Below are 26,514 nucleotides of genomic sequence, written 5' to 3' on the forward strand. Positions count from 1 at the left end.
GAAATATTAGTGGCTCATGAACAAAGATTTGACCAAGTAGAAACAAAAGTGGAGACATCAGAGAATAAAATGGACAGATGTGAAGCACGATTAATGCAAGTAAATAGAGAGTTGGAAGGGGAGATAATTCATTTAGAAATGGATCGTGCTGCCTTCTATCTTAGATTTCAAAATGTGACGGAAGCGAAAGACAAGCAGCTTGAAGATATAATCAGGGAAATAGTAGGTGGTGCGCTTGGGAGAGAGAAGGAATTGGTACAGCACGATATAGACGAGGTCTACCAAGTCTATACAAATTATACCAGGCAGAATAAATTACCTTGTGAAATACACGTCCGATTTAGTAAAAAATCGTTAAGAGAAGAATTATATCAGAGCACTAGGGATCAAAAGATTACTTATAAGGACCGAGAAATTGTGATATTAAAGCAGGTCCCGCGACGTCTTCGTGAGCAAAGACAGAAATACCAGTTCTTGACAGAACAATTAAGGAAATATAGGGTTCCTTATCGGTGGTTGCTCCCAGAGGGATTGATGATGACATGGCAAGAAAAGAGAGTAAAGATTGAGAACCTTCGAGATGCACACGATTTCTATGAAAACCAGTTTAATGCAAGTGAACCCGGTAGTGAAGAAGAACCGGAACAAAAGAATTGCAAGAACCAGAAGAGTGACAGAACGGAAAAGGGCGGGAAACTGAAAGAGACAATGAAAGGAGGAAAGAGTGATATAAGTGAAGATGAAATCCCAGGAACCCGACGAGAAACAAGACAAACAAGAAAGGTGAAAGCCATAGCGAAGTGAGAATATGGAGAAGATTGGAAATTTGATTTCAATTAATATTAATGGACTAAATGCTCCAATAAAACAAAATGAGAATTGTTTTCCAAGGACCTTGCCCAATAACCACAACTACAACTTGTATTTAATTCAAAGGTATTTATTTACACCATTTCCTTTTCTTTCAGGTGCACATCTGGAACTGGACTGGTGGGTCCCTGTGCACGGGCTTATGTACTACAAAGGCGGAGTCAAGGTAAGGAGGGGTCAAGGGCAGGGCTAGGTGAGGAAGGAGGGGTTAACCCATGCACTGCCATATACAAAGTTAGGCATTTACTCATAACAAATCCCCGTCTAAATGACTAACGTTTGGAGTTGGCTCCGTACAAGGCATAGCTACTCCTAATTTTGATGTCAGGTATGTGTGTTGTTTACTTGGTAATGGCTTTGTCAGAATGTCTGCGGTCTGTTCAGAGGTTTTGCAATGTACGGCTCTGATGAAACCTACGTTTGATAACTGTCTGACGTGCTTGTGCTTGATGTCGATGTGTCTGGATCTTTGGCCTACTGCGTCCGCGTTGGAAATGTCTATGGCTGCTTTATTGTCCTCGTGAATTGTTATGGGATAAACTGGTTCAGTCCATATGTTGGAAAGTAGATCATCGAACCACACTAAATTGTTAGCCGCTTTTGACAGGCAGATGTACTCTGCTTCCGCTGTGGATGTGGCAACCAAATTCTGTTTTCCTGTGTACCAATGTACTGGGCAATTATTGATGAGAAATATATAACCGGAGGTGCTTTTTCTGCTCTTAGTGTCACCTGCCCAGTCAGCGTCCGCATAGCAGGTCAATACGGGTTCTTTGGAGCTTGACGGTTCCAGGCATAGATATGTGTCTATGCTATATTTCAGATACCTGATTATCCATTTCACACCTTCCCAGTGGTATATTTTGGGTTCACTGACGTGTCTGGATAACAGGTTTACTGCTAAGCTGATATCTGGCCTTGTCCAATTGGCAATATATAGGAGGGATCCAATGACGGATCTGTACAGAGTGTTGTCCTTAAATGACTCCCCTTCTTCGTGCATATGTTTCAGGAAGTCTGTTTGCATGGGTGTTTCACATGGTTTAGCATCCTTCATGTTACACCTGTGTATAAGTTCTAATATTTTTTCTTTTTGTGATACCCTGAACCCATTGTCTGTTTTCTCGATTTGTACCCCTAGATATTTGTTGACTCTCCCTAGGGTCTTGAGTGTGAAATGTTCTCCCAGTTTTTTGGCAAATTCATCGCATTTTCGTTTGTGTTGTCCTAAGTATAGAATATCGTCTACGTAAATGAGTGCGTACTCGACTGATGTGCCCTCCCTCTTGACGAAGAGGCAGAGGTCTGCTGAGGTGGCGGTGAAACCCATGTCCCTGAGTGTTTTGGCTAGACACTCATACCATCTTTTTCCCGACTGCTTTAACCCGTACAGGCTTTTGTTTAGTAACCAAGTGTCTCCCTTTTTTGTGTCCTTCCCTGGGGGTGCCCTGACATATATTTCTTTGTCTAACTTTGCGTGGAGGTAGGCGGTCTGAATGTCGAATTGATAGACTTCTAGGCCTAGGATGGATGCTATTACTAGGGCGGTTTTGACACTTTCTGCCCTAACTGTTGGTGAATAGGTATCCGTGTAGTCGTCTGGATACCTCTGTGCGAACCCCTGGGCCACGAGCCTAGCCTTGTAGAGGGTCTTGTTGTCTTCGAGTTCCTTAATTTTGAAAACCCATTTTGTACCTATGAGTGTTTTGTCGGCTGGGACCTTAGAAGGGGTGTACACATTTAGTTCCCTTAGGCTAGCCATCTCCTTTTCCATAGCCTGGTCCCACCTATATCTCTCTTCCTGTGGCAGACTGATTATTTCCTCGTATGAGTTGGGGGTCGTTTTGATTGGGTGTATGGACATAACATAATCTTCAAATCTCTTTGGCATTCTATTTCTGTTGTGTCTTATGGGCCTGTTTGGTCGTGCGTCAGTGTCGTGCATGTATTTGGCTTCTTTCTCTGTGACTGCATCTACCTTAATGATGGGGTGGTCTTCCTTCCACCCTTTGGTGACTATCTCTTGGTGTCTCGGTTTGTGCCTTTCTTGTGTTTCTGTTTCTAATGTGGTATGTTTGCCCTTATCCCTTAAGTTGTCTGTGTCTTCCTGTCTGATGAGTGTCTCGTTGAGATGTATCTTTGACCAGTTGGTGTTCTCGTGGAACACCGCGGTCCTGGATATGATGAACCTATTGTCCCTGTCGATGAATCTGTACCCTTTTGTGCCTGGCTCGTACCCCATGAACCTTAATCTCTTTGAGACCTTGTCTCCTTTTCACCTCAGCTGTCTGGGGATATGTACATCTGCCGTGACCCCAAATATGTGCAAGTGTGTGATTTTTGGCTTTCGGTCGTACATCACCTCGTATGGTGTTTTCTCTACTACGCTAGACCAGAGCCTATTCAGAGTGTAATTTGAATAGGTGAGCGCTTCTGCCCAGAATGATTGTCCCAACCCTGCATCCTCTAGAGCGCATCTCACCATTGTTTGTAGGACTCCGTTCCTTTTTTCTACGACTCCGTTCTGGAACGCAGAAAAAGGAGAAGTCGTGTAATGTATTATCCCGTGCATCTTTAACCAGTTCGAGAAGTCCCTTGACAGGAACTCAGACCCCCTATCCATCATTATCTGTCTTATTTTTGTATTGTGCTGCGTCTCCACCCTCTTGTAAAATTCCTTAAATTTTTGAAATACATCGCTCTTATGGTTAATGGTATACACAAAGCCATAGCGGCTGTAGTTATCCACTATTGTCAGGAAGTATCTCTTTTTGTATTTTATAGAGGGCTTCATGGGGCCCACAATGTCCATGTGTACCAGGTGGAAGATGGAGTTGGTGGTGCGGGTGGCCTTCCTAGGTCTAGGTTTGGTCTTTAGTTTAGAGGATTTACATACGGAGCACTCTAAGTAGTTTTTACAACTTTTTATTTTCAAACCATTGGTACATTCTATCATTTTTTGGATGACTGGGAAGCTGGCATGGCCCAACTTTCTATGTAGCAAGTGGGCACAGTCATCGTGAATGGGTTTACCAATTAGCAACTTCCCTCTGTGTGTTGTGTTGTGGTTGTGTCTGTCTTCAGTGGAGTCATCTTCCTTGTCCCCCTCTATCTCGACTTGGGCATTGGCTTTGTTCTCTGTGCTTTCTAGTTGAGCAATTATACGGGTCTGTCTATTCCCCTTAGGATGGAGGTATGTTAGTCCTCCATCAATGACTATGTTGCCGATGCTTTCCCTGCCCTTGGTCATGTAGGCCTTTCCTTCCTTGAAGGTGGTCTCTATACCCATGTCCTTGCTGAGTTTAAGCGTTGCTAAAATATTGTGGGGTATTTCGGGTATGAGCAATACCCCCTCTATCTTGCCTATCCCACTTATGAATGTATTTCCTTTCCCTGTCACTAGGACTTTGTTTTGATTGGCTACCTTAATGTGGTAGTTCTCCTCTGTAAATGAAGTCAGTATCTTTCTGTCATGAGTTGTGTGGTTGGTGGCTCCAGAATCAATGAGCCACGCTTTTCCCTCTCTTGTTTGTGTGTGTGTGTTTTCCCCGATCCCATACATGGATCCTGATTGGCTCTCCCTGGAGCTGTCCCTATTTCCCCTTCTGTCCCTTGGGTTAGGGGAATCTCTGCGTCTATATCTGTTTTCAGATGGGGATCTATCGGGGAGCCCTGGCTTCCGGCCTTCCCTTTCCTTGTGGTAGGTGTAATCCCTTCCCCTCAAATTTTTGGGACAATCCCGTTTATAGTGGTTCTTGGAACCACAGGTGAAACATTCCGGGTAGTCTTGGTTCCTGGTTTGGAACTCAACCCTCTTTGTTGGTTTGCTGTCCCTGCGGCTGATGGAGCGGTCCCTCCTTAAGCTGTCTTCTGCTATTATTCTGTTTGTCAGTGACTCAAGTGTGAGGTGGCCTAGGCTTATGCTATCTAGGTGCATTATGAAGTTATCCCAGCTGGAGTCCAGGGAGTTAATGACAATGCTTTTCATACTCTCCTCTGATATATCCTCCCCCCTTTGTATCAACTCAGCCCTTGTGGCATTCAGGTTTAGTATGTGTTCACCCATGGGAGTCCCTGCCTTATGTCTAGCTGAGTGGAATTCCCTGGATATCTTGGCTGTGGTGGCAGCGCTCTTACTGTAGAACAAGTTAAATATTTTCTGCCGTATTTCAGAAACAGTTAGGTAGTGGCTAAGGCTGGGATATATACTTGGTGAAATACTTGCTATGACTATATAGTAAGCCCTGTGGTGCAAGCAGTCTATTTCTAAAGTCCAAGGTTTTGTGGGGGGGTCATCAATTAAAAACAACATGTTCTCCCTTAAAAATAAAATCTGGAGTTGATGATTCCACTGCATGAGGTTTGATCCATCTAATTTAAGAGTGGGAAAGTCAGTTGGTAAATTTACTGAGCTGTGTGGCAAATTACTCACAGTCTGTTGCTGTCCATGGTATCTCAGGTGAGGGAACTCACAATATGGTTTGGGGATGCTGTTTGCGACTCTGTACTGACTTGTATTTATGTTCTCCTCTTTTCTTCTTACAGGAGCCGATTGAGCATGCGCGAAGCCTATTTCGCGTCTGTAGTCAATGGGTGAGTAGCTGGCTGTTGCTGCTCTTAGGCCTCGGCCTAGGCCTACGATTGGGGGCTCGAATGCTCCCCTGGGGTATCCGGCATCGTCCCTGGAGGCAGGAATCCATCGATGGGCGGCTGGAACCCTGCTGGAAGCTGGAGAGAGGCGAGGAGGCGAGGAGGTCGTAAATTGAGGACTTCTGGAATTCGGCAGCGTGGCGGCGGCGACGGCAGCGGCGGCGGTGGTGGCAGTGCGAGGTCCCAATCCCTGGTCGCTGGTCCCTGGATGTGCGAGGAAGCCTGGCGGAGGTCGCATGGAGGGTGAGTAGCCGGCATGCTCCCCTTCCCTCGGGTCTCGTGTTGCTGGTGTGGTGGGTGGTGAGTTCGAGTCTTGCCCTCGGTATGCCTTGTGTGTGATCGGTGCTTGGCGATCGCCCTCGCGGTGTGTGTTCCTCGGATGGGAGAGCTGGGGCGATGCATCGGCATCGATGGCCCCCCCATAGTCCCTTCAGCTCACGGTTGTCTCCCTGCGGTTAGTGGCTGATGTGAGGGGATCGCATGCAGGGCCGGTTGCCTTTGCTGGGGTCTCACGTGTTTTTCTGGCTTCGAGCTCGGCAGGCGAGCTCCTGATGTCTTGGTATCTTCTTTCTGGGTTGTCTTTGGTTGTTCCCCCATTTGTTTTGGGGTTTCTTTCGTTTCGTGCCATTAAATTTGAATCCTGGCTCCCTTTGGTCAGCGGCCATCCCAAGATGGCCGCCGGGAGCATGGCGTGAAACTGGAGCCGTTCAAGTCTTGGGTCTCTGCCAGGGGGTATCTTTCTCTTACCGGTCTGGCGGTCTCGTAGTCTTGCTCTTGGGGGCTCATCGCTGCTCCGTGGTCATCTAGCAGGTCCCGGAGTTTCGCGAGGAGCTCCCTTTTGCTGATGGAGGCCTCCATCATTTTCTGTATGGTCTCTTTTAGCTTATCCCTCTCGGGCGATTCATTCCTTGCGTACCTGGCTGCATTTTCTCTTGGCCTCATGCTTCTGTCTGTCTGGTCCAGGTCTCCCACTTCCATGGCAGTTGGAATTCTGGCTGTGGCGCCTTTGGATTCCTGCAGCTCTGCCATTAGTCTGGTGATGGACCTTGTGTTCATTCTTCCTTCCATTTCAGATATTGTTCCTGGTTATTGGGCAAAACCATCCTCTGCTACCATCTTGAGAATTGTTTTCCAAGGACCTTGCCCAATAACCACAACTACAACTTGTATTTAATTCAAAGGTATTTATTTACACCATTTCCTTTTCTTTCAGGTGCACATCTGGAACTGGACTGGTGGGTCCCTGTGCACGGGCTTATGTACTACGAAGGCGGAGTCAAGGTAAGGAGGGGTCAAGGGAAGGGCTAGGTGAGGAAGGAGGGGTTAACCCATGCACTGCCATATACAAAGTTAGGCATTTACTCATAACACGAAATAGGATCTTTTCAAAATTACAAAAATTAAAAACTGGTATAATATGTCTCCAGGAGGTCCACATTAGGAAGAAACACATGGATATATTAAGATCTTCACGATTGGGTGAGTTATACGTATCTCTGGCGGACCAAAAGAAGTGGGGTGTGGCAATTTATGTTCAAACTTATATAGAATCTAAAAAGATATACTCAGATGAAGAGGGAAGATTGTTAATGGTCGAAGTAACAATGTATGGTAGATGTATCTTGCTGGTGGGTATTTACACCCCTAATAGTAATCAAAGGAAGTTCTATAAAAGGGTATATAAAAAATTGGTAGAATTAGAGTATGAACATATTTGTATTATGGGGGATTTAATGCTATAATGGATAGAGAGAAGGATTATAAATCTGGAAAAGGGGCAGGGGAGTGAAAAAGAAAGGTAGGAAGACGTTGCCGGCAATTTGGAATCAATTAAGGGAAGAATTTGGACTACAGGATATGTGGCAGAACTTTTATCCAACAAGGGAACAGTTTACCTTTTTCTCTCCCAGGCATAAATCATGGTCCCGCATTGATATGATATGGATGTCGTTGGAATTTGGAGAAATGGTACGGGAGGTTGAAATTTTAGGGAATGATTGGGCAGATCACAACCCTTTAATGCTTGCCTGGAAAGGAGAGCGCAGCAGAGGACGATGGATGATGAGGGCAGAATTGTGCAAGGATAAGGATTTTGTGGAGTTGTTAAAACGGGAGCTGGCTCTTTTCTTCCAGGAAAATAGACGAGAGGATACATCTTTACAAATAATATGGGACACGGCTAAGGCAGTGGTGAGAGGGGTCATGATTAAATATATGGCCAAAAAATGGAAGGAAGATAAGCAGGAGAGACTAGAGTGGGCAGACAGGTTGGAGAAATGGGAAATGAGATTACAAAAGGAACCGACAGATAAAATAGCAAAAGAAGCAAGAGGATTGGCAAGGCACCATATGAATTTATTGGACCAAGCTGAGTTAGTGCAAAAAATCCGGAGAGCAAAGCAAAATTATTTTGAATATGCCAATAAAGCGGGAAGATGGTTGTCAAGCAGATTGAAAAAGGAACTAGAAAGCAGAAAGATTAAATGGTTAAGGGATAAATCGGGTCATTTAGTGGCCAGTACTGGGGAAAAAAAAGAAGTGCCGTATGAATTTTTTCAGGAGTTATATCAAAGAGAAGAAAGCAATTCAGTTTCCTAGAGAATTTGCCAGGGGTACCAGATCAGATAAGAGATATGCTAAACAGAAATATCTCAGAGGGGGAAATTGAGGAAAGTCTGAAAAAACAGATGAGTGGTAAAACCCCTGGAACAGATGGACTGCCGGTACAGGTGTATAATGTAATTTGGGAAGTGATCAGGACCCACTTGCGTGATGTCTTTAACGAAGTGCTGAATGATGGACGAATACCAAAGTCTTGGGAAGAGACGTATATCTCTCTTCTTCCTAAGGAAGGGGCTGATACGACCTATATTAAGAATTATAGACCAATAGCCTTGCTCAATGCTGATTATAAATTGTTTGCATCCATCCTAGCAAAAAGACTACAGGTTTTTTTAAATCAGTTCGTACATAGAGACCAGATTGGTTTCTTACCGCATAGATTGTTGAGAGATAATCTGAGAGTAGTATTAAATGCTCTTGAGTATTATGAACACCATTCGGACAAACAGATGGCACTTCTCTTTTTAGATGCTTATAAAGCATTTGACAGCGTGAGTTGGGAATTTATGTTATCCCAGCTTTGTAAAATGGAATTTGGCGAAAAGTTTACTCAGGCGATACAAACAATTTACTCTTCCCAGGTAGCATGGGTGTCAGGTTTAGATGTCATCTCAAATAAATTGCACTCCCAAACAATTAATCTTTGCTGAAGTATTCCATTTATTGAATACAACAGATCTGGCCCCGACTTAAGTCGTAGCCGATACTAACCCTCTGACCCCCAAACCCATCCCTTGACGTTCCCCAATTCTTATCTTCTCATTGGCCATCTTCCAAGTAAGTCTCCTCAGCTTCTGACTTCACCCCATAGGAATGTTCCCCCCAACCATCTCATCTCCTAGGGGATATTATCTACAAAGAAATAAGTAGGCGAAAAGTCAAGCCTCGTCTTTTTATGGCAGCATCAGAATGCTGACATCCGGCCCCTCTCCCTTCATTTTTCCAGGGAGGCCTGTTTCAGGGAAAAGAAAAACAAATTAAGTACCGTTACCCCATCCAAGGGTGTGTCCCACCCCCTCCCGCCTTGCCCGGGTGATCTGCATGGAATTTGGCTATAAGGCGATCAGCTTGGATATTTGTGCTCTTCACCCAGGAAGCCTCTGACAAGGGGTAACCCTTCCACTTAATCAAGTATTGGAGGCGCCCCCTATGCCACCTCGAATCGAGAATTCGCTGTACCTCATAGTGAGTATGGCCCCCAACAACCAGGGGCTAGGGGGGGGTGTCATGTGGCACCAGCCTTAAAGTTGACCCCAACACAGGCTTCAGGAGGCTGCTGTGGAAAACGGGGTGTATCTTCCCTAGTAGCCGGGGCAACCGCAGTTGTACTGTAACCGGGTTGATTATTTTTTCTATAGGGAAAGGTCCTATAAATTTCGGGCCCAATTTCTTGCTCGGGAGTCTAAGTCTCAAATACTTGGTGGAGAGATAAACCTTCTCCCCCACTCGGAATGGTCTTTGGGGAGTTCGGTGCTTGTCTGCTTGTTTCTTATAGGATTGTGCCGCCTTGGCCAACGCCCTCTTAACGTTCTCCCAGGTTTCCCTCAACATATCCATCCAATCGGTCAAGCTGACTGAGGAAGGGGGCTCCCTTGGGTACTCTGGCATGGGGACGAAATCCATACCACTCACTATTTTAAACGGGGTTAATCCCGTGCTACTGTGGACAGTGTTATTATACGCAACCTCCGCAAACGATGGGAGGTCTGCCCAATTGGACTGTTGGTAGTTGACGTAGCATCTTAAATACTGCTCTATCATGGCATTCAGTCTCTCCGCCCCCCCATTGGTGCTCGGGTGAAACGCTGAGCTGAGGCCTTGGGATGAACCTATGGGTCGTAGGAACTCCCTCCAAAATTTTGCTGTGAACTGGACCCCTCGGTCGGAGATGATTCTTCTGGGTACTCCATGCAGGCGGTAGATGTGTTTCAGGAACAGTTTGGATAATTGGCGGGCTGAGGGTAGCCCGCTGCAGGGTATAAAGTGTGCCTGTTTGGAGAATAAGTCTATTACAGTCCAGATCACTGTGTTGCCACCACTTCTTGGCAGTTCTACTATGAAATCCATCGCAATCTCCTCCCATGGTCTCGTTGGTTCAGCTACTGGTTGCAGCAGCCCGGGAGGGCATCCTGGTCGTCCCTTCATTGTGACGCAGACAGAACAACTTTTTACGTAACTGTCTATGTCCTTTCTCATGTGGGGCCACCAGAACTGTCTCCGTGCTAAGTGCAGAGTCTTTAGGAAGCCAAAATGTCCCGCTGGTTTGACATCGTGGCTCCTCTTGAGGATTAGGGTGCATAGAGTCTGTGGGACATAGAGTTTTGTCCCCTTCCATGCTAGGTCATCCCTTTTTGTCAAGAGGTGTTGATTGTCTCGAAACCAGGGGTCCACTGCTGTTTCGGTTATTAGTCTTGTAGTTAAGTCACTTGCAGGTTGGCCCTGCTGGTCACGTCATTGCCGTCTGGTGACTACCTGACCCACTGCTTGGGTGGAGGGGATGATGGCATTCACTACCTGCTCCCGCTCACTGTTGTATTGGGGCATCCGGGAGAGGGCATCAGTCAGAAAGTTCTTCCCCCCTGGGATGTGCTTGAGCTCGAAGTTGAAGCGATTGAAGTATTAAGCCCACCGGACCTGCCTGGGCGACAATTTCTGTGGGGTTCTGAGGGCCTCCAGATTCTTATGATCAGTCCAAATTTCGAATGGTTTCTGGCCTCCCTCTAGTAGGTGCCGCCAGGTCACCAACGCCCATCTCACCGCGAACGCTTCCTTCTCCCACGCCACCCATCGCCTCTCCGTGTCGGTGAGCTTGCGGGAGGTGTAGGCACAAGGCTGTAGATTACCTTGGCTGTTCTTTTGGAGCAGCACGGCCCCCACTGCCACATCGCTTGCATCTGCTTGGATGACGAAGGGCTGTTCAGGGTCAGGATGCTTTAAGACAGGTTCTTTTGCAAAGATCTCTTTTAGTGTCTCGAATGCCCATTGGCAGGTCAGGTCCCACTGTAGGGGTTGTCCTGGGTGAGGTTTCGTCGCCAGACTCCCTGTCTTTAGGAGGTCCATCAGAGGTTTGGCAATTCTTGCGAACGAGGGGATGAATTGTCTGTAGGAGTTCGAGAGCCCTAGGAAGCTTTGCAGTTGTCTGCGGGTGCGAGGGGGCTGCCATTGTAGAACTGATTGGACTTTGGTTGGGTCCATCTCTATTCCTTCGGTTGATATTCGGTAGCCTAGGTAGTCTAGTCGTGATTGGTGGAACTCACATTTTGACAGTTTGACATACAGGCTTGCCCTCAACAGTTTTTCCAGCACTTGGCGGACGAGGCGTACGTGTTCGTCTATGGTCTCCATGTAAATGAGAATGTCATCTAGGTAGACGAGGACCCCCCACTAAGGATCCATCAACTTGCTCAAATCGAATTGGGTGTTTGAGCTTTTTAGCTCGGATCCCCAATTTTAGGACTGTGGGTAGGTTGACCAGGCACCTCGTGCTGCCAGAGTTTATTAGGGCTTGGAAAGTCCCTTGGGTCCCTGTTTTCAGGGCTGTTAGGCGTATGGGGAAAAGAAAAGGATGGACAGGTCCACTCACCATCGGGTCGTTTTCACCCTCGTCCTCGCTGTCATAAGATTCGGGGAATTGATCTCCCACATCTGGGATTCCTCTTGTTTCGGTCAGGTGAGCGAAGACCTCCGGGCCCTCGGGAGCTTTCCGTGGCACGTGGGTGGAGCGTTTGGGCCCTCGTTCTGGTCGTGCCTTGGGCGGTGGATGTGGTCTCGGTCTAGGGGTTCCACACATTGCTGCCAGGTGACCAATCCCCCCGCATCTGTAGCACCTCAGTGGGCTCTGTGGGACAACTGGCCAATGGGTGGGCTGTGGTGCTGCAGTTCCTCGTCTACTGGGTGGCCTCTGGTCCGGTTGGCCTCTCTCCTTGCTATCTGGTTGCTTCGACATGTCGTTGGCCCGCAACCCTCTGTCGACTTTTATCGCTACCTGGAACCATTCGGAGAGTCAGTTTGGGATGTCTCGATAAGTGGTCACTTGGGCAATTCTCTCATCTAGGCTTATCCTAAAGAAGTACACCAGCAGTCGCTCTGGTAGGGGAGGCAGGGTCCCAATGACTCTCCTGAATTCACGGATATGCTCTCTGATGGGCTTCCCCTTCTGCATTAGGTTTCTGAGCTCGTCCTCCACATAGGGGTCCTCCTCTGCCTCCTCGAACCGGGCTCGTAGTAGTTGTAAGAACCCGTCTGCGTCTTGCAGTTGGGGGGGGGCTGTTCTTGTAGAGGGCTGCTGACCACCTCCTTGCTTCTCCCTCCAACCCTTCTGAAATGGCACTCACTAGGGCTCTGGGGAATGGGTAGAGGTGTCCATAATGCTCTATGTAGATCTCAGTGTGTCAAGTATTTGCAAGCCATTGGCACATATATCATACAGACACTAGTGGAGGCAGAAAGTGCCCCCACCCCTATGTGGAGAGGAGGGGCTTACACTGAGTATAAAACCCCCTCTAACCTCTCCACCTTGCTCTCTTTTACGTTTGTTCTCCATGAGACATGATCTTTGATAGTGGTAGTCACACACGCTGTGTGCCCCCTATCCTAATGGATATTAAGACAGCCTTTGTATATAGTTAATATGTTTTGTTATATGAATAAATACATTTATCACATTTATTCATGCATCTGCCTTTGGACTCTTCTATGCTCCTGGGTGTTTCTACGATCCCAATTTCCACACAGTGGTATCAAGGAATTGGGCTAGGTGGTCTGGGTCGCCATCAAACTTCCCTCTGAACTGGGGTGGCTCCTCCCTCACTGCCCTCTCCTCCCAGTGCGGGGCTCTGTAAGTCTGGCCTCAGTGCTGATGGTCCTCTTCCTCATCTCTCATTCTAGGGTAGGGAGGTGCTGTCCCATCTAGGCTGCTCTGCTTGCTGGGCCAGGGGGGAACCCATGGATGCATTTTTGGGCTCCTTCTCCTTCTGGTAGGGGGGGGGGAAGGGCTGCGCTTCAGCCTACGGCCTCTCTCTTCCTTTGGTCTGCATGATGGCTCCTCCTTCCGAAGGATGGCACGGTCAAATTTCTCCTTCAATTCATCTATTGGGCTATCAAGTGGCTTCCTTGAAATTTCTTGGTGCCTGGCCCATAGCCAGTCTGCCCTCCCCAATTCACTTAGGGGTTTCCCCTTCTCCTGCACGTTCAGGAAAGGAAACTCAACCTCTGCAGCTTTTGGCAAAACCCCCGAGTACTTATCTGCCTTCTTCTTGGCTTGCAGCACGATCGTCTGACCTTGGCTATCTTGCAACTTTGCTGGGGGAGACGGGCAGGGTTGAGATTTCGTGACTTCCAAGCTGGCTGGAATCAAGGCTAGCTCTTTTCCAGTTGCCTGAATAAAACTTTCTCCAGCCATGGCGTCAGTTGAATATCTCCATTCACTCCATACGTCAGGGAGGGAACTGGAGGATTGGAGGTCAGCCAGCTTGGCTTGGAAAGGAGTATCGGCTATCTGTCAGGTTTCGATGTCATCTCAAATAAATTGCACTCCCAAACAATTAATCTTTGCTGAAGTATTCCATTTATTGAGTATGACAGATCTGGCCCCGACTTAGTCGTAACTGATACTAACCCTCTGACCCCCAAACCCTTCCCTTTCCATTCCCCAATTCTCATCTTCTCACTGGCCATCTTCCAAGTCAGTCTCCTCAGCTTCTGACCTCACCCCATAGGAATGTTCCCCCCACCATCCCATCTCCTAGGGGATATTATCTACAAAGAAATAAGTAGGTGAAAAGTCAAGCCTCGTCTTTTTATGGCAGCATCAGAATGCTGACATCGGGTTTTAGTTAATGGGGAAAAAACAAAGGAGGTTATAATCAGTAGGGGTACGAGACAAGGTTGCCTGCTTTCCCCACTTTTATTTATTCTGACACTGGAACCTCTTCTCAGGGAAATTAGGAATAACCCAACAATTAAAGGACTTAAAGTACGAAGGCAGGAATTTAAAATACAGGCATTCGCGGACGACCTTGTCTTCATTCTAGAAGACCCTCTAGAGTTGGGCCCAGAGTTGATAGAGATGATAGAAGAATATGGTAGAGAGGCTGGGTTAAAAATGAATAAGGATAAAACCAAGATATTGGTCAAAAATATTCCAAAGATGCAGAAGGATATATTAGAATCTAGATTGGATGTTCAAATTGTAAATAAAATTAAATATCTAGGAATTTGGCTAATAGCCCGGTGCTCTACAATTAAGGAAGATAATTTTGTTAAATTATATGACTTGACTGCAAGAGACCTGGAGAAGTGGAAAAATTTACAATTGTCTTTGATGGGACAGATAGCAGCAATTAAGACACATGTTTTGCCTAAATGGCTATTTTTATTTCAATCAGCTCCGGCGAGGCTAGATAAAAGGTTTTTTAAAGGTCTGGATCGAATCGTGCTGAAATTTATTTGGCAGGGGAAAAGGCCTAGGGTGAAGCTCAAAATGCTACAAGAACATAGAGAGAGAGGGGGCTTCGGCCTGCCCTGCTAAGAACTATATTATCGAGCTTCACTGCTGGCCTGGATGAAGGATTGGGTGTTATTGAAGAGGAGGTCTTTATTAGATTTAGAAGGGCACGACCTACAACACGGCTGGCATGCACTGCTATGGAGAGAGAAAGCGCAACAGTATAAGTATTTTAAGAGACATTATCTAAGGTGAATATTGCTGGAAACCTGGGATATATTTAGAGGAAAATTCTATACTAAGATTCCAACCTGGTTCAGCAATAGAAGCGACGACATACCCAACAGCTCTTAAACAGGATAAAATTTTTAGATATAAAGATCTTGTGGATGCTCAAGGGATATTAAGATCTAGGGGAGAGTTGGCTGACAAAGGAATCAGGCTAGATGGGTGGACCTACGCTACAGTTCAATCTCGTTACAGGAGAGATAGAGATAATTATGGGATACATGTGATGGAACAGAGTTTTGATAAAATATTATTGGGAGAGGACCATAAATACATAACCAAAAAGTATGCACAATTGCTTGACCGAATGATAGGAGAGGAGGTTGTAAAAGATACTATGATTGCCTGGAGGTGCTCGATTCCTTTAGAAAAACGGCAACAAATGTGTGGGGGGGAGAAATATTAAAATGACTACGGCAACGTCTTTCAAGGAAAATGCATATGAAATTTATTTATTTATTTATTTATTTATTTATTTATTTATTTGTTTGTTTATTTATTTATTTATTTATTTATTTAGAATTTATATACCGCACCTTCTCCCGAGGGACTCGGGGCGGTGTACAGCCAGATAAAAACATACAATACAAACATTAAAAACAATTAAAAAGATATATATTAATCTGGCCCCAATTTAAAATAACAAACCAATTAAAAATATTTAAAAAATATATTAAGCCAGCCCAGCTTGCTGAAAAAAGAAAGTTTTAAGGGCACGGCGGAAGGCACCGAGGTCTTGGATTCTCCTTATCTCTGGGGGCAGCTGATTCCAGAGGGTAGGTGCCCCCACAGAGAAGGCCCTCCCCCTGGGGGTCACCAGCCTACATTGTTTGGCTGATGGCACCCCGAGGAGGCCCTCTATGTGTGAGAGCACAGGTCGGTGGGAGGTCATCAGTAGCAGCAGGCGGTCTCGAAGATAACTAGGTCCTATGCCATGGAGCGCTTTAAAGGTGGTAACCAACACCTTGAAGCGCACCCGGAAGACCACTGGGAGCCAGTGCAGCTCACGCAGGAGCGGTGTTATGTGGGAGTGCCAGGCGGCTCCCGTGATTACCCGCGCGGCCGCATTCTGGACCAGTTGGAGCCTCCGGGTGCTCCTCAAGGGGAGCCCCATGTAGAGAGCGTTGCAGTAGTCCAGGCGCGAGGTGACGAGGGCATGAGTGACTGTGCACAGGGAATCCCGATCAAGAAAGGGCCGCAACTGGTGAATCAGGCGAACCTGACAGAAGGTCCCCCTGGCTACAGCCGTCAGATGTTCCTCCAAGGACAGCTGCATATCCAGGAGGACTCCCAGATTGCGTGCCCTCTCTGCGGGGGCCAAAGACTCGCCCCCGATAGTCAGTGATGGAGTCAACTGACTATATCGGGATGCCGGGAACCCCAGCCACTCAGTCTTGGAAGGGTTGAGCTTGAGCCTGTTCCTCCCCATCCAGATCCGCACAGCCTCCAGGCACTGGGACATCACTTCAAGGGCATCGTTGGGGTGGCCTGGGGTGGAGATGTACAGCTGGGTGTCATCAGCGTACTGATGGTACTTTACCCCAAAGCCACGGATGATCTCACCCAGCGGCTTCACATAAATGTTGAACAGAAGGGGCGAGAGGACCGACCCCTGAGGCACTCCACAAATGAGAGGCCTCGAGGTCAACCTCTGCCCCCCTGCCAACACAAACTGCGACCGGTCTGAGAGAAAGGAGGAGAACCACCGTAATACGGTGCCCCCCATCCCCAACTCAACAAAATGTTGTATAGGTGGCACCTCCCACCAGCAAGAATTGCTAAAATGTTTCCGGGTGCATCAGAGTTATGTTGGAAATGTGGGAAAACCAGAGGTACGTATTTCCATCAATGGTGGACTTGTATAATGGCAAAGAAGTATTGGAGAAGGATTAGGAATTGGATTAAGGAGATTACTAATGTGGACCTCCAATGGAAACCTGAGATATATTTACTAGGTACTCGCCCAGAGGGGCTGAGTAAGAAAAAATGGTATGTCACTCTACATATTTTAGTCGCAGCTAGAATAGTGTTCACCGAACGGTGGAAAGAAAAAGAGATACCGGCTAGTGCCCAAATTATAAATAAAGTATTAGAGTGCGCTGAGGCGGACAGAATGACGTATATGTTGAAAGAAAAAGAGGATTCTGAATTTTTTCAAAGTTGGGACAGTTGGTATCGGTGGTTGAATAAAAGGATTGAGATGAAGTGAGGGCCTAAGTCAATATGAGGAGAGATATACTGTATTTATCTTGATTGAAAGATAATTGTATGAAAACCATATTTGGGGATTATTTACTTTATTCTGTGTTGTGGGCATAATTATTTATTAATGAGGGCAGGAATATTATCTGCTGGGATAGACGTGTTTGTATGTCTAGTGTTATGAATGGGGGAGGGAGGGAGGGGAATGTATGGTTTTTGTTTTATAACAAAATTGTTATATAATCAATGTTTTTGTCTCATGTTGATTTTAACTTGGAAAAATTAATAAAATTTATTTAAAAAAAAAAAGAATCTCAGGAAGTGAGTGTCCTGGTTTTGGGAGATCATAACTCAAGGACCAAGGCACCAAGGTTGGAGGAGAATTTGCACAAAATCTACATCAACTCAGGGAAGGACAGTGAAGCCAAGGAAGGGATCAAAGGAGCTGCTCTTAGCCTTGAGGAAAGACAACAAGGAGAAGAGCTGAAGATCAGGAGGAGTCTGGGAGCCCCTTTTCCAACTGACACAATCTCTTAGTTGGAGAAGGGAGGATACAGCCCTCTTCCAGTAACTAAAAGATATTACGCAGTATGAGGTTATTCAAGGATCGTGCCCAATAACTCCAGACAAACAGGTACTCTATGTATCAATACTCTTTATTTATATGGCATCTTGTTATTACAGGTACAGATCTGGAACTGAGCCAGGACCGCATGGCTGGACCTTAAGTGCCCCTTGGGCGTGGCTAAGGTAAGGAGGGGCCATTGGGTTAGGGTGGACCTTGGGGGTTGGCCTATCCAGCCCCCCTGCCTCTGCCCCAGGACCCGAGGCAAGGCATTTATCCCTGACAAAACCCCCTCTAAATGTCTGGCCGAGGTGTCCTTGAGTTGTGAGTATCTGAGATGTTGTTTTTGAGAGGACACCCAATTTTGATGTCAGGTATGTGTGCTGTTTGTTCTGCAATGGTTTCGTTAAAATGTCTGCTGTCTGTTCTTCTGTATCACAGTGTATAACCCTTATGAACCCTATGCTTGTGAACTGTCTAACGTGTTTGTACTTTATGTCGATATGTCTCGACCTCTGACCAACTGCTTCGGCTTTTGATATTTCCACAGCAGCTTTATTGTCCTCGTGCATGGTGATTGGGTAGTTGGGCTCTGCCCATATGTCTGTGAGCAGGTCATCAAACCAGACCAGGTTGTTGGCAGCTTTGGACAAGCATATGTATTCGGCCTCTGTTGTGGATGTGGCCACCAAGTCCTGCTTGCTGTTGTGGCCCCGCCCTCTGAGCCTGTCCCATCGGAGGAAGAAAGCTCCGAGCATGAGGAAGAGGAGTCAGCCAGGCCTCCCTCTCCAGGCCCCTCCCCTCTGGCATTGTCTCAAGTGCCGGTCGAGGGAGAGGAGACAGCTGATTCGAATCAAAGTGATAATGAAACATCATTCCTGGACGCACGCCTCCGAAGGCGTGATAAACGTTTGCAGCAGTTTAGGAGGCGTGCTAGGGATTAGAACTGAGTCACTGGACCACACCCCAGAGACTATATAATAGAGGGTAGTGGTCAAAGGATCCTTGTGACGAACAAAGCAAAACCTTGGACAGTCACTAAAGCCTCGTCCGGAACTGCTGGGAGGAATATTATTTCTGTTTGGACTTTCTTGAACGTTCGTATCTTATCTGTCTGTTTGTGAAAATAAAGTCCCTTGGCAGACGGTGTGTCTATCGCTGCCAAGAGGGAGATAAGAACTGGGTGTGTTCCAAAGTGTTTCCTTAACCCTCAGCTGGCTGTGTTGTGTGTGTGTGGGGACGGGGACAGATCACTTGCCTGTGTACCAATGTACTGGGCTGTTGTTGAGGAAGAATATGTAACCTGAGGTACTCTTCCTGCTTTTCACGTCCCCAGCCCAGTCAGCATCAGCGTAGCATGTGAGTGTGGGTCTCGTGGCGTTCTCAGGTTCTAGTGATAGACAGGCGTCGGCACTATGCTTTAGGTATCTTAATACCCTTTTGATGGCTTCCCAGTGGTATATGGTGGGGTTACCTACATGTCGAGATAGCAAATTGACTGGCAGGGCAATGTCGGGCCTTGTCCAGTTCGCAATGTATAATAGAGATCCTATGGAGGATCTGTATAATGTATTGTCCTTGAACGCCTCAACTTCATCGTACATGTTTTTTATGAAATCTGGTTGCATTGGTGTCTCGCACGTTTTGGCGTTTGTCATGTTGCATTTATGCAGCAATTCCAATATTTTATCTTTCTGTGATAGTTGGAAGCCTTTGTCAGTCTTTGTAATTTGTACCCCCAAGTATTTATCCACTTTACCCAATATCTTCAATGAGAAATGTCTCCCCAGTTCATTGGCAAAGTCATTGCATTTGCTAGGCTGGTCGCTGATGTACAGTATGTCGTCCACGTATATTAAGACATATTCGACAGAGTTGCCCACCTTCTTAGTGAAGAAACAGTTGTCGGCCGAGGTGGCTGAGAATCCCATGGATTTCAGAGTCTTGGACAGGCATTCGTACCAACGTTTACCTGATTGCTTGAGTCCATACAGGCTTCTGTTCAGGACCCAGGTTTCCCCCTCCCTGGTGCTCTGGCTGGGTGACGCCCTTACATATATCTCCTTGTCGAGCTCAGCGTGCAGGTAGGCGGTTTGTACATCGAATTGATGTACTTCTAGTCCAAGTAGCGATGCAATCACCAATGCACATTTCACACTTTCAGCCCTGACTGTGGGGGAGTATGTCTCTGTATAATCATCAGGGTATCTTTGTGCGAACCCTTGCGCCACCAGTCTAGCTTTGTAGAGGACTTTATTTCCCTCTAATGTTTTAATCTTGTAGACCCACCTGGTGCCTATGGGGGTTTTACCTGCTGGGACTTCGGAGGGGGTGTATACATTTAGTTCCCTTAGACTGCTCATTTCCCTCTCCATTGCTTGTTCCCATTTTGTTCTCTCTCTCTCTGGTAGCTTCAGCACATCCCCATATGTGTTGGGGGTTATTTGGTTAGTGTGTAGGGACAATATGTAGTCCTCTAATTTCTTTGGTGCTTTGCCCCTGTTTGCCCTGACTGGCCTGGCCGGGGGTGTCTTGGTGTCATGTAAGTACTTAGCTTCTTTCTCTGTGAGTGACTCTACTTTAATGCAAGGGTGATTCTCTTTCCATCCCTTCACTTGCACATCTTGTCTCTTGGGTCTGTTCCTTTCCTGCTCTGTGACCTTTCCTGTGTCATGCCCTGTCATCTTTTGGTTATCTCATGTTCTGTCCTTGCTAAGGGACACCTCGTTGAGGTGTATCTTGGACCAATTGGCATTTTCGTGGAAGACAGCTGTTCGTGATACCACAAATCTGTTATTGCTGTCTATGAACCTATACCCCTTTGTCCCTGGTTCGTATCCCATGAACCTCAACCTTCTGGATACCTTGTCTCCCTTTTGTCTCAATTGTTTAGGGATATGCACGTCGGCTGTGACCCCGAATATCTGTAAGTGGGACACCTGTGGTTTCCTCTGGTACATCAGCTCATATGGAGTTTTACTCAGTACACTGGACCACAGCCTGTTTAATGTGTAGTTTGAATATGTGAGTGCTTCTGACCAGAAATGCTGCCCTAAGCTGGCATCCTCTAGTGCGCACCTCATCATGGTCTGTAGGGTTCCATTTTTTCGTTCTACGACGCCATTTTGAAAGGCGGAGAACGGAGAAGACGTGTAATGGACTACCCCGCGTGCCTTCAGCCATCGCGAGAAATCGCTTGACAAAAATTCAGACCCGCGGTCTGTCATTATTTGTCTGATCCTAGTGTTATGTTGTTTCCACCCTTGCATAGAACTCTTTAAATTTTTGGAACACCTCGTTTTTGTGCTTCAGGGTGTATACAAAGCCATAGCGGCTGAAATCGTCCACTATGGTTAGGAAGAACCTCTTCCTGTATTTAATGGAGGGTTTTAGTGGCCCCACTAAGTCCATGTGTATAAGTTGGAAAATTGAATTGGTTGTGCGTACTGACTTTTTGGGCCTGGGTTTGGTCCTTAGTTTGGAGCTTTTACAAATAGAACACTCGAGATAGTTCTCACAATTCTTTATTTTTACACCTTCGGAGCATTCCATCATTTTCTGTACCACAGGGAAACTGATGTGCCCTAGTCTCCTATGTAGCAGGTGTGCACAGTTGTCATGCATTAGTTTCCCTATCGCTGGTTTCTCCTTCTTAAGTGTCCCCTGCTTACTGATGTGAGTGTGATTGACCCCCTCTACTTCCTCACTTGTGTTGTCTGGGTTGTCGGGTTTTGCTCTCTGGTGGTTGTTTATCTTGGGTTGTGTTTCACTGACTGGGTGGAAGAATGGCAAATCCCCACTAATCACTGTTTTCCTTATGCTCTTGCCCCCTCTAGTTACGTGTGCCTTCCCTTCTTTGAATGTCACCTCAACGTTGTTGTCCTTGCTCAGTTTTAGTGTGGCAAGGATGTTGTAGGGTATGTTTGGAACCAGTAGCACTCCCTGTATTGTTCCTATCCCTGGCACGTATGTGTTGCCTTTCCCTGTCACTTGCACATTGTTTTGGTTAGCCACCTTAATTATAAAGCTTTCTTCTGTGAATGAGGTCAGCGAGCTCTGATCATATGTGGTGTGGTTGGTGGCTCCTGAGTCCAGCAGCCATGTGCCTACTTTCCTGTCCTGATCAGTATGTTGTTCTTGATCTCCTAGTCCATACAGTGACCCAGTCTGGTTCTCCCTGGAGCTATCCCTGTAATTTCTTCTGTCCCTAGGGCTAGGGGAGTCTCTGCGCCTGTGTCTGTCCTCTGGTGAGCGCCTGTCACTGTATCTCGTCCTTTGTTCTGGTCTGTCCCTCCGGTGTGACCTGTCTCTGTCCCCTGTGTTTCTAGGGCAATCCCTTTTGTAGTGGTTCTTTGAACCACAAATGTAGCACTCTGAGTTACTGTGGCTCCTACCCTGTGGCTCAGTCCTTCTGCTGGGTCTCTGCTCCCTACGGCTTAGTGAGCGGTCTTTCCTAATGCTGTCTTCATCTATGAGTTTGCTTGTTAGTAGTTCTAGTGTGAGTTTCCCTGAGCCGTGGTTGTCTATCTGTGTGATGAAGGTGTCCCAGCTGGGGTCCAGGGAATTCACAATAATGCTTATCATGGTTCTCTCACTTATGACCTCCCCCCTTTGGGTCAGTTGGGCCCTGGTGGCATTTAGGGACAACAAATGCTCGCTCATTGGGGTTCCTGCCTTAAGTTTGGTGGCATAGAACTCTCTAGATAGTCTAGTGGTGCTTGCTACGCTTTGACAGTAAAATAGTTTGTGCATCCTCTGTATTACCTCTAGAGTGGTTAAGTGGTGGCTAATGCTAGGGTAAATGCTGGGGGTAATGCTAGCAATAACAATATAATAGGCTTTATGGTGAGTGCAATCTAATTCAAAAGTCCAAGGTTTTTCTGGGGGATCAGTGACTAGGGATAGTAGGTCTTCCTTCAGCAGGGTGACTTGGAGCTGTTGGTTCCAGTCCAGAAAATTCTCCCCATCTAGTCTCAGTTTGGGAAAGTCACTTGGTAAAGTCCCTGAATTGTAAGTTAAATTACTTACATTGTGTCGCTGTCCATGGTTTCTCACATGAGAATACTCGCAATAAGGCAGAGGGATGACTGTGGCGAGTCTGAACTGACTTGCTTCTATGTGCTTGCGTCGGTCTAGCTCTATGTTCCGCTCTGTTTTTCTAGCAGGGAGGCATTGCGCATGTCCGAAGTTCATTCCAGCCCAGCCGCCGTGGAGTGAGGAGCTCTTCTCTGCGGCTCCCGGGTGAAGGCCCCAATCTTCTGGATGGGCCTTCGGTTCCTCTTTGGCCAGCCTCACCTGGTCGAAGTCGCTTCGGATCGTTGCCTGGAGCTCCGGAAAGCGGTGAGAGTTGCCGGTGAAGGTCGGAAGTCCCGCTGGGGCTGCGAATGGTCCCGGATGGCCCGGCCTCGCGTGGATGCTCCCTCCGGGTGTCGGGCCGAGGCCCCTGCCTGCCGATGGTCGTCCCCTGCCTGCAGACGGTCCCGCAGGCCTTGGATCTGGTCCTGGTCGTCGGTCTGGTGAGTAGCTCCATCACCCTCGGTGTTCGGTCCCCATGGGTGGGCTTCCTGGGAGTCGTGGATAGTGTTGGGCCTGCGCGGTGGCGGTCTGCTCCCCTGGGTGGGTGTCGGCGCTCGTCCCCCTTGCGTTGGCGTCCCCTCTGCACTTTGGCCTGGCACCGGAGTGGACGTCCGGCAGCTTCGTTTTGTCCCCTAGGGCCGCGGTAATCAATTCTATCACTTTGTTGAGCTCAGGCTCGGTAGGCAAGCTCGTAGTTTTTGGCTTGGGGTTTTCCTGCTTGCCGCGGTAGTTTTGGGTGGTTACTCTCGAGTAGGCCCCGATTCCCGCCATGAGATTTAAATCTCGGGAGTCTATTGGTGATTGGTCGGCCATCTTTGGTGACGTCACCTCCCAAGATGGCCGCCGCGAAAAGGGCGCGAATTCTTTTTCGGCCTTTTCGGTGGGTTTCTGGTGGGGGCAGTTCTTTCTTACTGCGTCTTCGTCGTTGTAGTCGGACTCGTCTTCATCTTCCTCACTCGCTGCTTCGCAGCCTTTGACCAGGCTTCGGAGTTCCGCGATGAGGTCGGTGTTGTTTTGTGACGAGTCTATTAGCTTCTGAAGTTTTTCCTTTAGGTCGTGCTTCTCTCTTGTCGGGCTCTCGGGTTCCTTCCACCCCTCGTCGCATCTGGTCGGGGTGCATGAGTGGTGGAGCAGGCCGCTCATTTTGGGTGCCTCTCCTTGCGTGGCTTCGGGTTGGGCAGGTCGTTCTGCCATCTTCTTGGTGAATGCCCTGGTATTCACCCTGTCCGTCGTGGTCCCTTGCATGTCCTGGAGTATTACAGTTGGGCTATTTAACCATCCTCTGCTACCATATTGTGAGGTTATTCAAGGATCGTGCCCAATAACTCCAGACAAACAGGTACTCTATGTATCAATACTCTTTATTTATATGGCATCTTGTTATTACAGGTACAGATCTGGAACTGAGCCAGGACTGCATGGCTGGACCTTAAGTACCCCTTGGGCGTGGCTAAGGTAAGGAGGGGCCATTGGGTTAGGGTGGACCTTGGGGGTTGGCCTATCCAGCCCCTCTGCCTCTGCCCCAGGACCCGAGGCAAGGCATTTATCCCTGACACGCAGAGGCATAATGACTGTTCACTATTAGTGAACAGGCATAACAAGAAAAGACTTCAGTTACAAGGGGTGGGCAGGGGAGGAGAGAAGTCACTACCTGCCATGGCTGCAGCCTTGGAATCCCCAAAATCTTTTCGCCCTCCTTGTTTCTCCTCCTTGATCTGGAGGAATATGCAGCATTCAAGGCCTGGGACAGAGTGTTAAGGAAACTGTACAAATAGGGGAAATTTGGTGTCCAGATCCTGTTCCTTTTCTTTTCGGTCTCCAGTGGGGCTTTTTGGGTGCATCTTCTGCGGCCTTTGACAGAAAAGACATGCTTTGAAAGAGAACAGCGGAAATAATGATCTTCAAACTGGGGTTCCAAAAATAAATAGGGTTCAAAGGGATAATATTCTTTCCTGTATTTCTCCTGAAAAACAAAGGTCCAAATGCTGTGGACATATTTGAGAAGTCTGTGCCTTGAAATTGTCAAATGACCCAAGACTGTAAAGATCCAGATTTTCCCTTCAATAGGTCCTGGCAAATGCATAAGTGTTAAATGAAAAGGAAGAATTCTGTCAAAAGGGGAAACATATTGTATGAAGTGAACAAAGACATTGACTTGTCTCCACTTAGAGAGGGCCTTCCTGAGGGCTGCTGTATGTCCAGTTGTTGAGAATTGTTGTGATATAACAACACAAATTCTATTCCTGACAAGCATAGGAGTAAAAATCCTCATGAAATTCTCTCCATTCTCTGTGTCTGAAGCAAAGAGGCCAATCAAGGTCCATCTGAAATGGAGGAGCAGCTGGACAATTGCTGGGTACTGGACTCCTTCTTTGGGGAGCATCTGGTGGAAAAAAGGGAATCGACTTTTATCACTCAGAGTCTCTGAAACAGATTCAACACTGATCTGAAAAAGCAATGAAAATGCTATGTAACATTTGGAGTCTGATCAAGAACTAGATTTTAAGAAATACAATTTGGTTCTCATGAACATATCAGAATAATTTATTGTTGACTAGCTATTACTTGGTCTCTTGTGTGGATGTTTGGGTAGTTTAGGGGTGGAGAATTGTGGTGGGTGGGAGTGTGTTTGGGGATTGTTATGTGTGTTGGACCTGGTCTTTGGGTGTTAAGTGAATTTTGTTGTATGGGTATACTGTGTGTACACGTACAATGACAATAAAGTTATTTATTTATTTATTAAACCATAGCAAAATGCATAATGTAGAACATAGAACATTAATATGTCTGTATATAAAAGCAGAATGCAAGAATAAATTAAGTAAAAAAGAATCAGAATAAAGAATTTAAATCTTTTCTGTATCACCACTACATTTTTCCACAATCAGATCCACATATTTAGATCCCAGCTGAACTGTTTTGCTCAAATAAGGGACCATTTTATATGTATGCTTTCACTTCTGGCCATCCAGAAAATATGTGGTTTTAATATATGTATCCCAATAATTTGTTTGTGTAATGTACATTCCAAGATATTGATCTCTCTCTTTCTCAGACAGCTGATGTTCTAATAATGGATGTGTTCTCCAATTGTAAAAGAGAAAGGGAGAACACAGCTCTTAATATAATTTCCCAGTTGCACAATCCAACAGATCTTTAACTGAAAGTTTGCAGTTCAAACACAGAAAATTTTGGGACTCTGTCAAGACTCCATGGCTTAATTGTACACTAATAATTTTATACCCTGATTTTAAACAATAGACACATCATATAAATTCCCAATTCAGCTCTGAGGGCAGCTGATGAAGTCCTTTTGTCTACCTCCAAGATACTTCTCAAATGCTGTAATATTAAGCACCAAACTTCAATTCAATATAATGGTTTAGAGGTATTATATACTTTCATAAATGGAAAGAAAGTTGGATGGCTATGATTTTTTTAAAGTTTAAGCAGTAAATTCACTTGTACCCTTTTTTGATGATGTGGGAAGCAATATCAAGTCTCAGTGAAAAATATCCTATGGGCAGGAAAGGTGTCACTTGCTCTGTTGGCTCATCATCAAATAGACACCTATGGCTATGATATCTTCCAGAGATGAGAGAGAGAGAGTGTTAGATCAGGCGCAGGAAATGAAGACGTGACCAGCTCGATACATTTAGTAACTTTATTAGCTACAGTAACAAGACAAGACAAGACTGGCCGCGCACTGCCGGAGCTCTCCTTATATTCGCTCCGGCAGTCGCACCGCCCCTGACAGGGATTCAAACTTTCCCGCCCGATGGCTGGCAGCCAATCC

General features: G+C 46.6%; 1 protein-coding gene across 1 annotated transcript in view; it reads right to left on the reverse strand.

Moving 5' to 3' along the window:
• The window catches only part of LOC139317502 (vomeronasal type-2 receptor 26-like), a 50,266-nt gene that overhangs the window by 17,261 nt on the left and 6,491 nt on the right, over window positions 1-26,514 (reverse strand). Inside the window, exon 3 of the mRNA XM_070944570.1 lies at window positions 24,370-25,164. Coding sequence (XP_070800671.1) covers window positions 24,370-25,164 — 795 coding nt within the window. The remainder of the gene's footprint in view (window positions 1-24,369; window positions 25,165-26,514) is intronic.

The sequence above is a fragment of the Pituophis catenifer genome, unplaced genomic scaffold (assembly GCF_029215685.1).
Source record: "Pituophis catenifer annectens isolate HBS135680 unplaced genomic scaffold, rPitCat1.0.hap2 SCAF_5, whole genome shotgun sequence".
NCBI lineage: Eukaryota > Metazoa > Chordata > Lepidosauria > Squamata > Colubridae > Pituophis > Pituophis catenifer.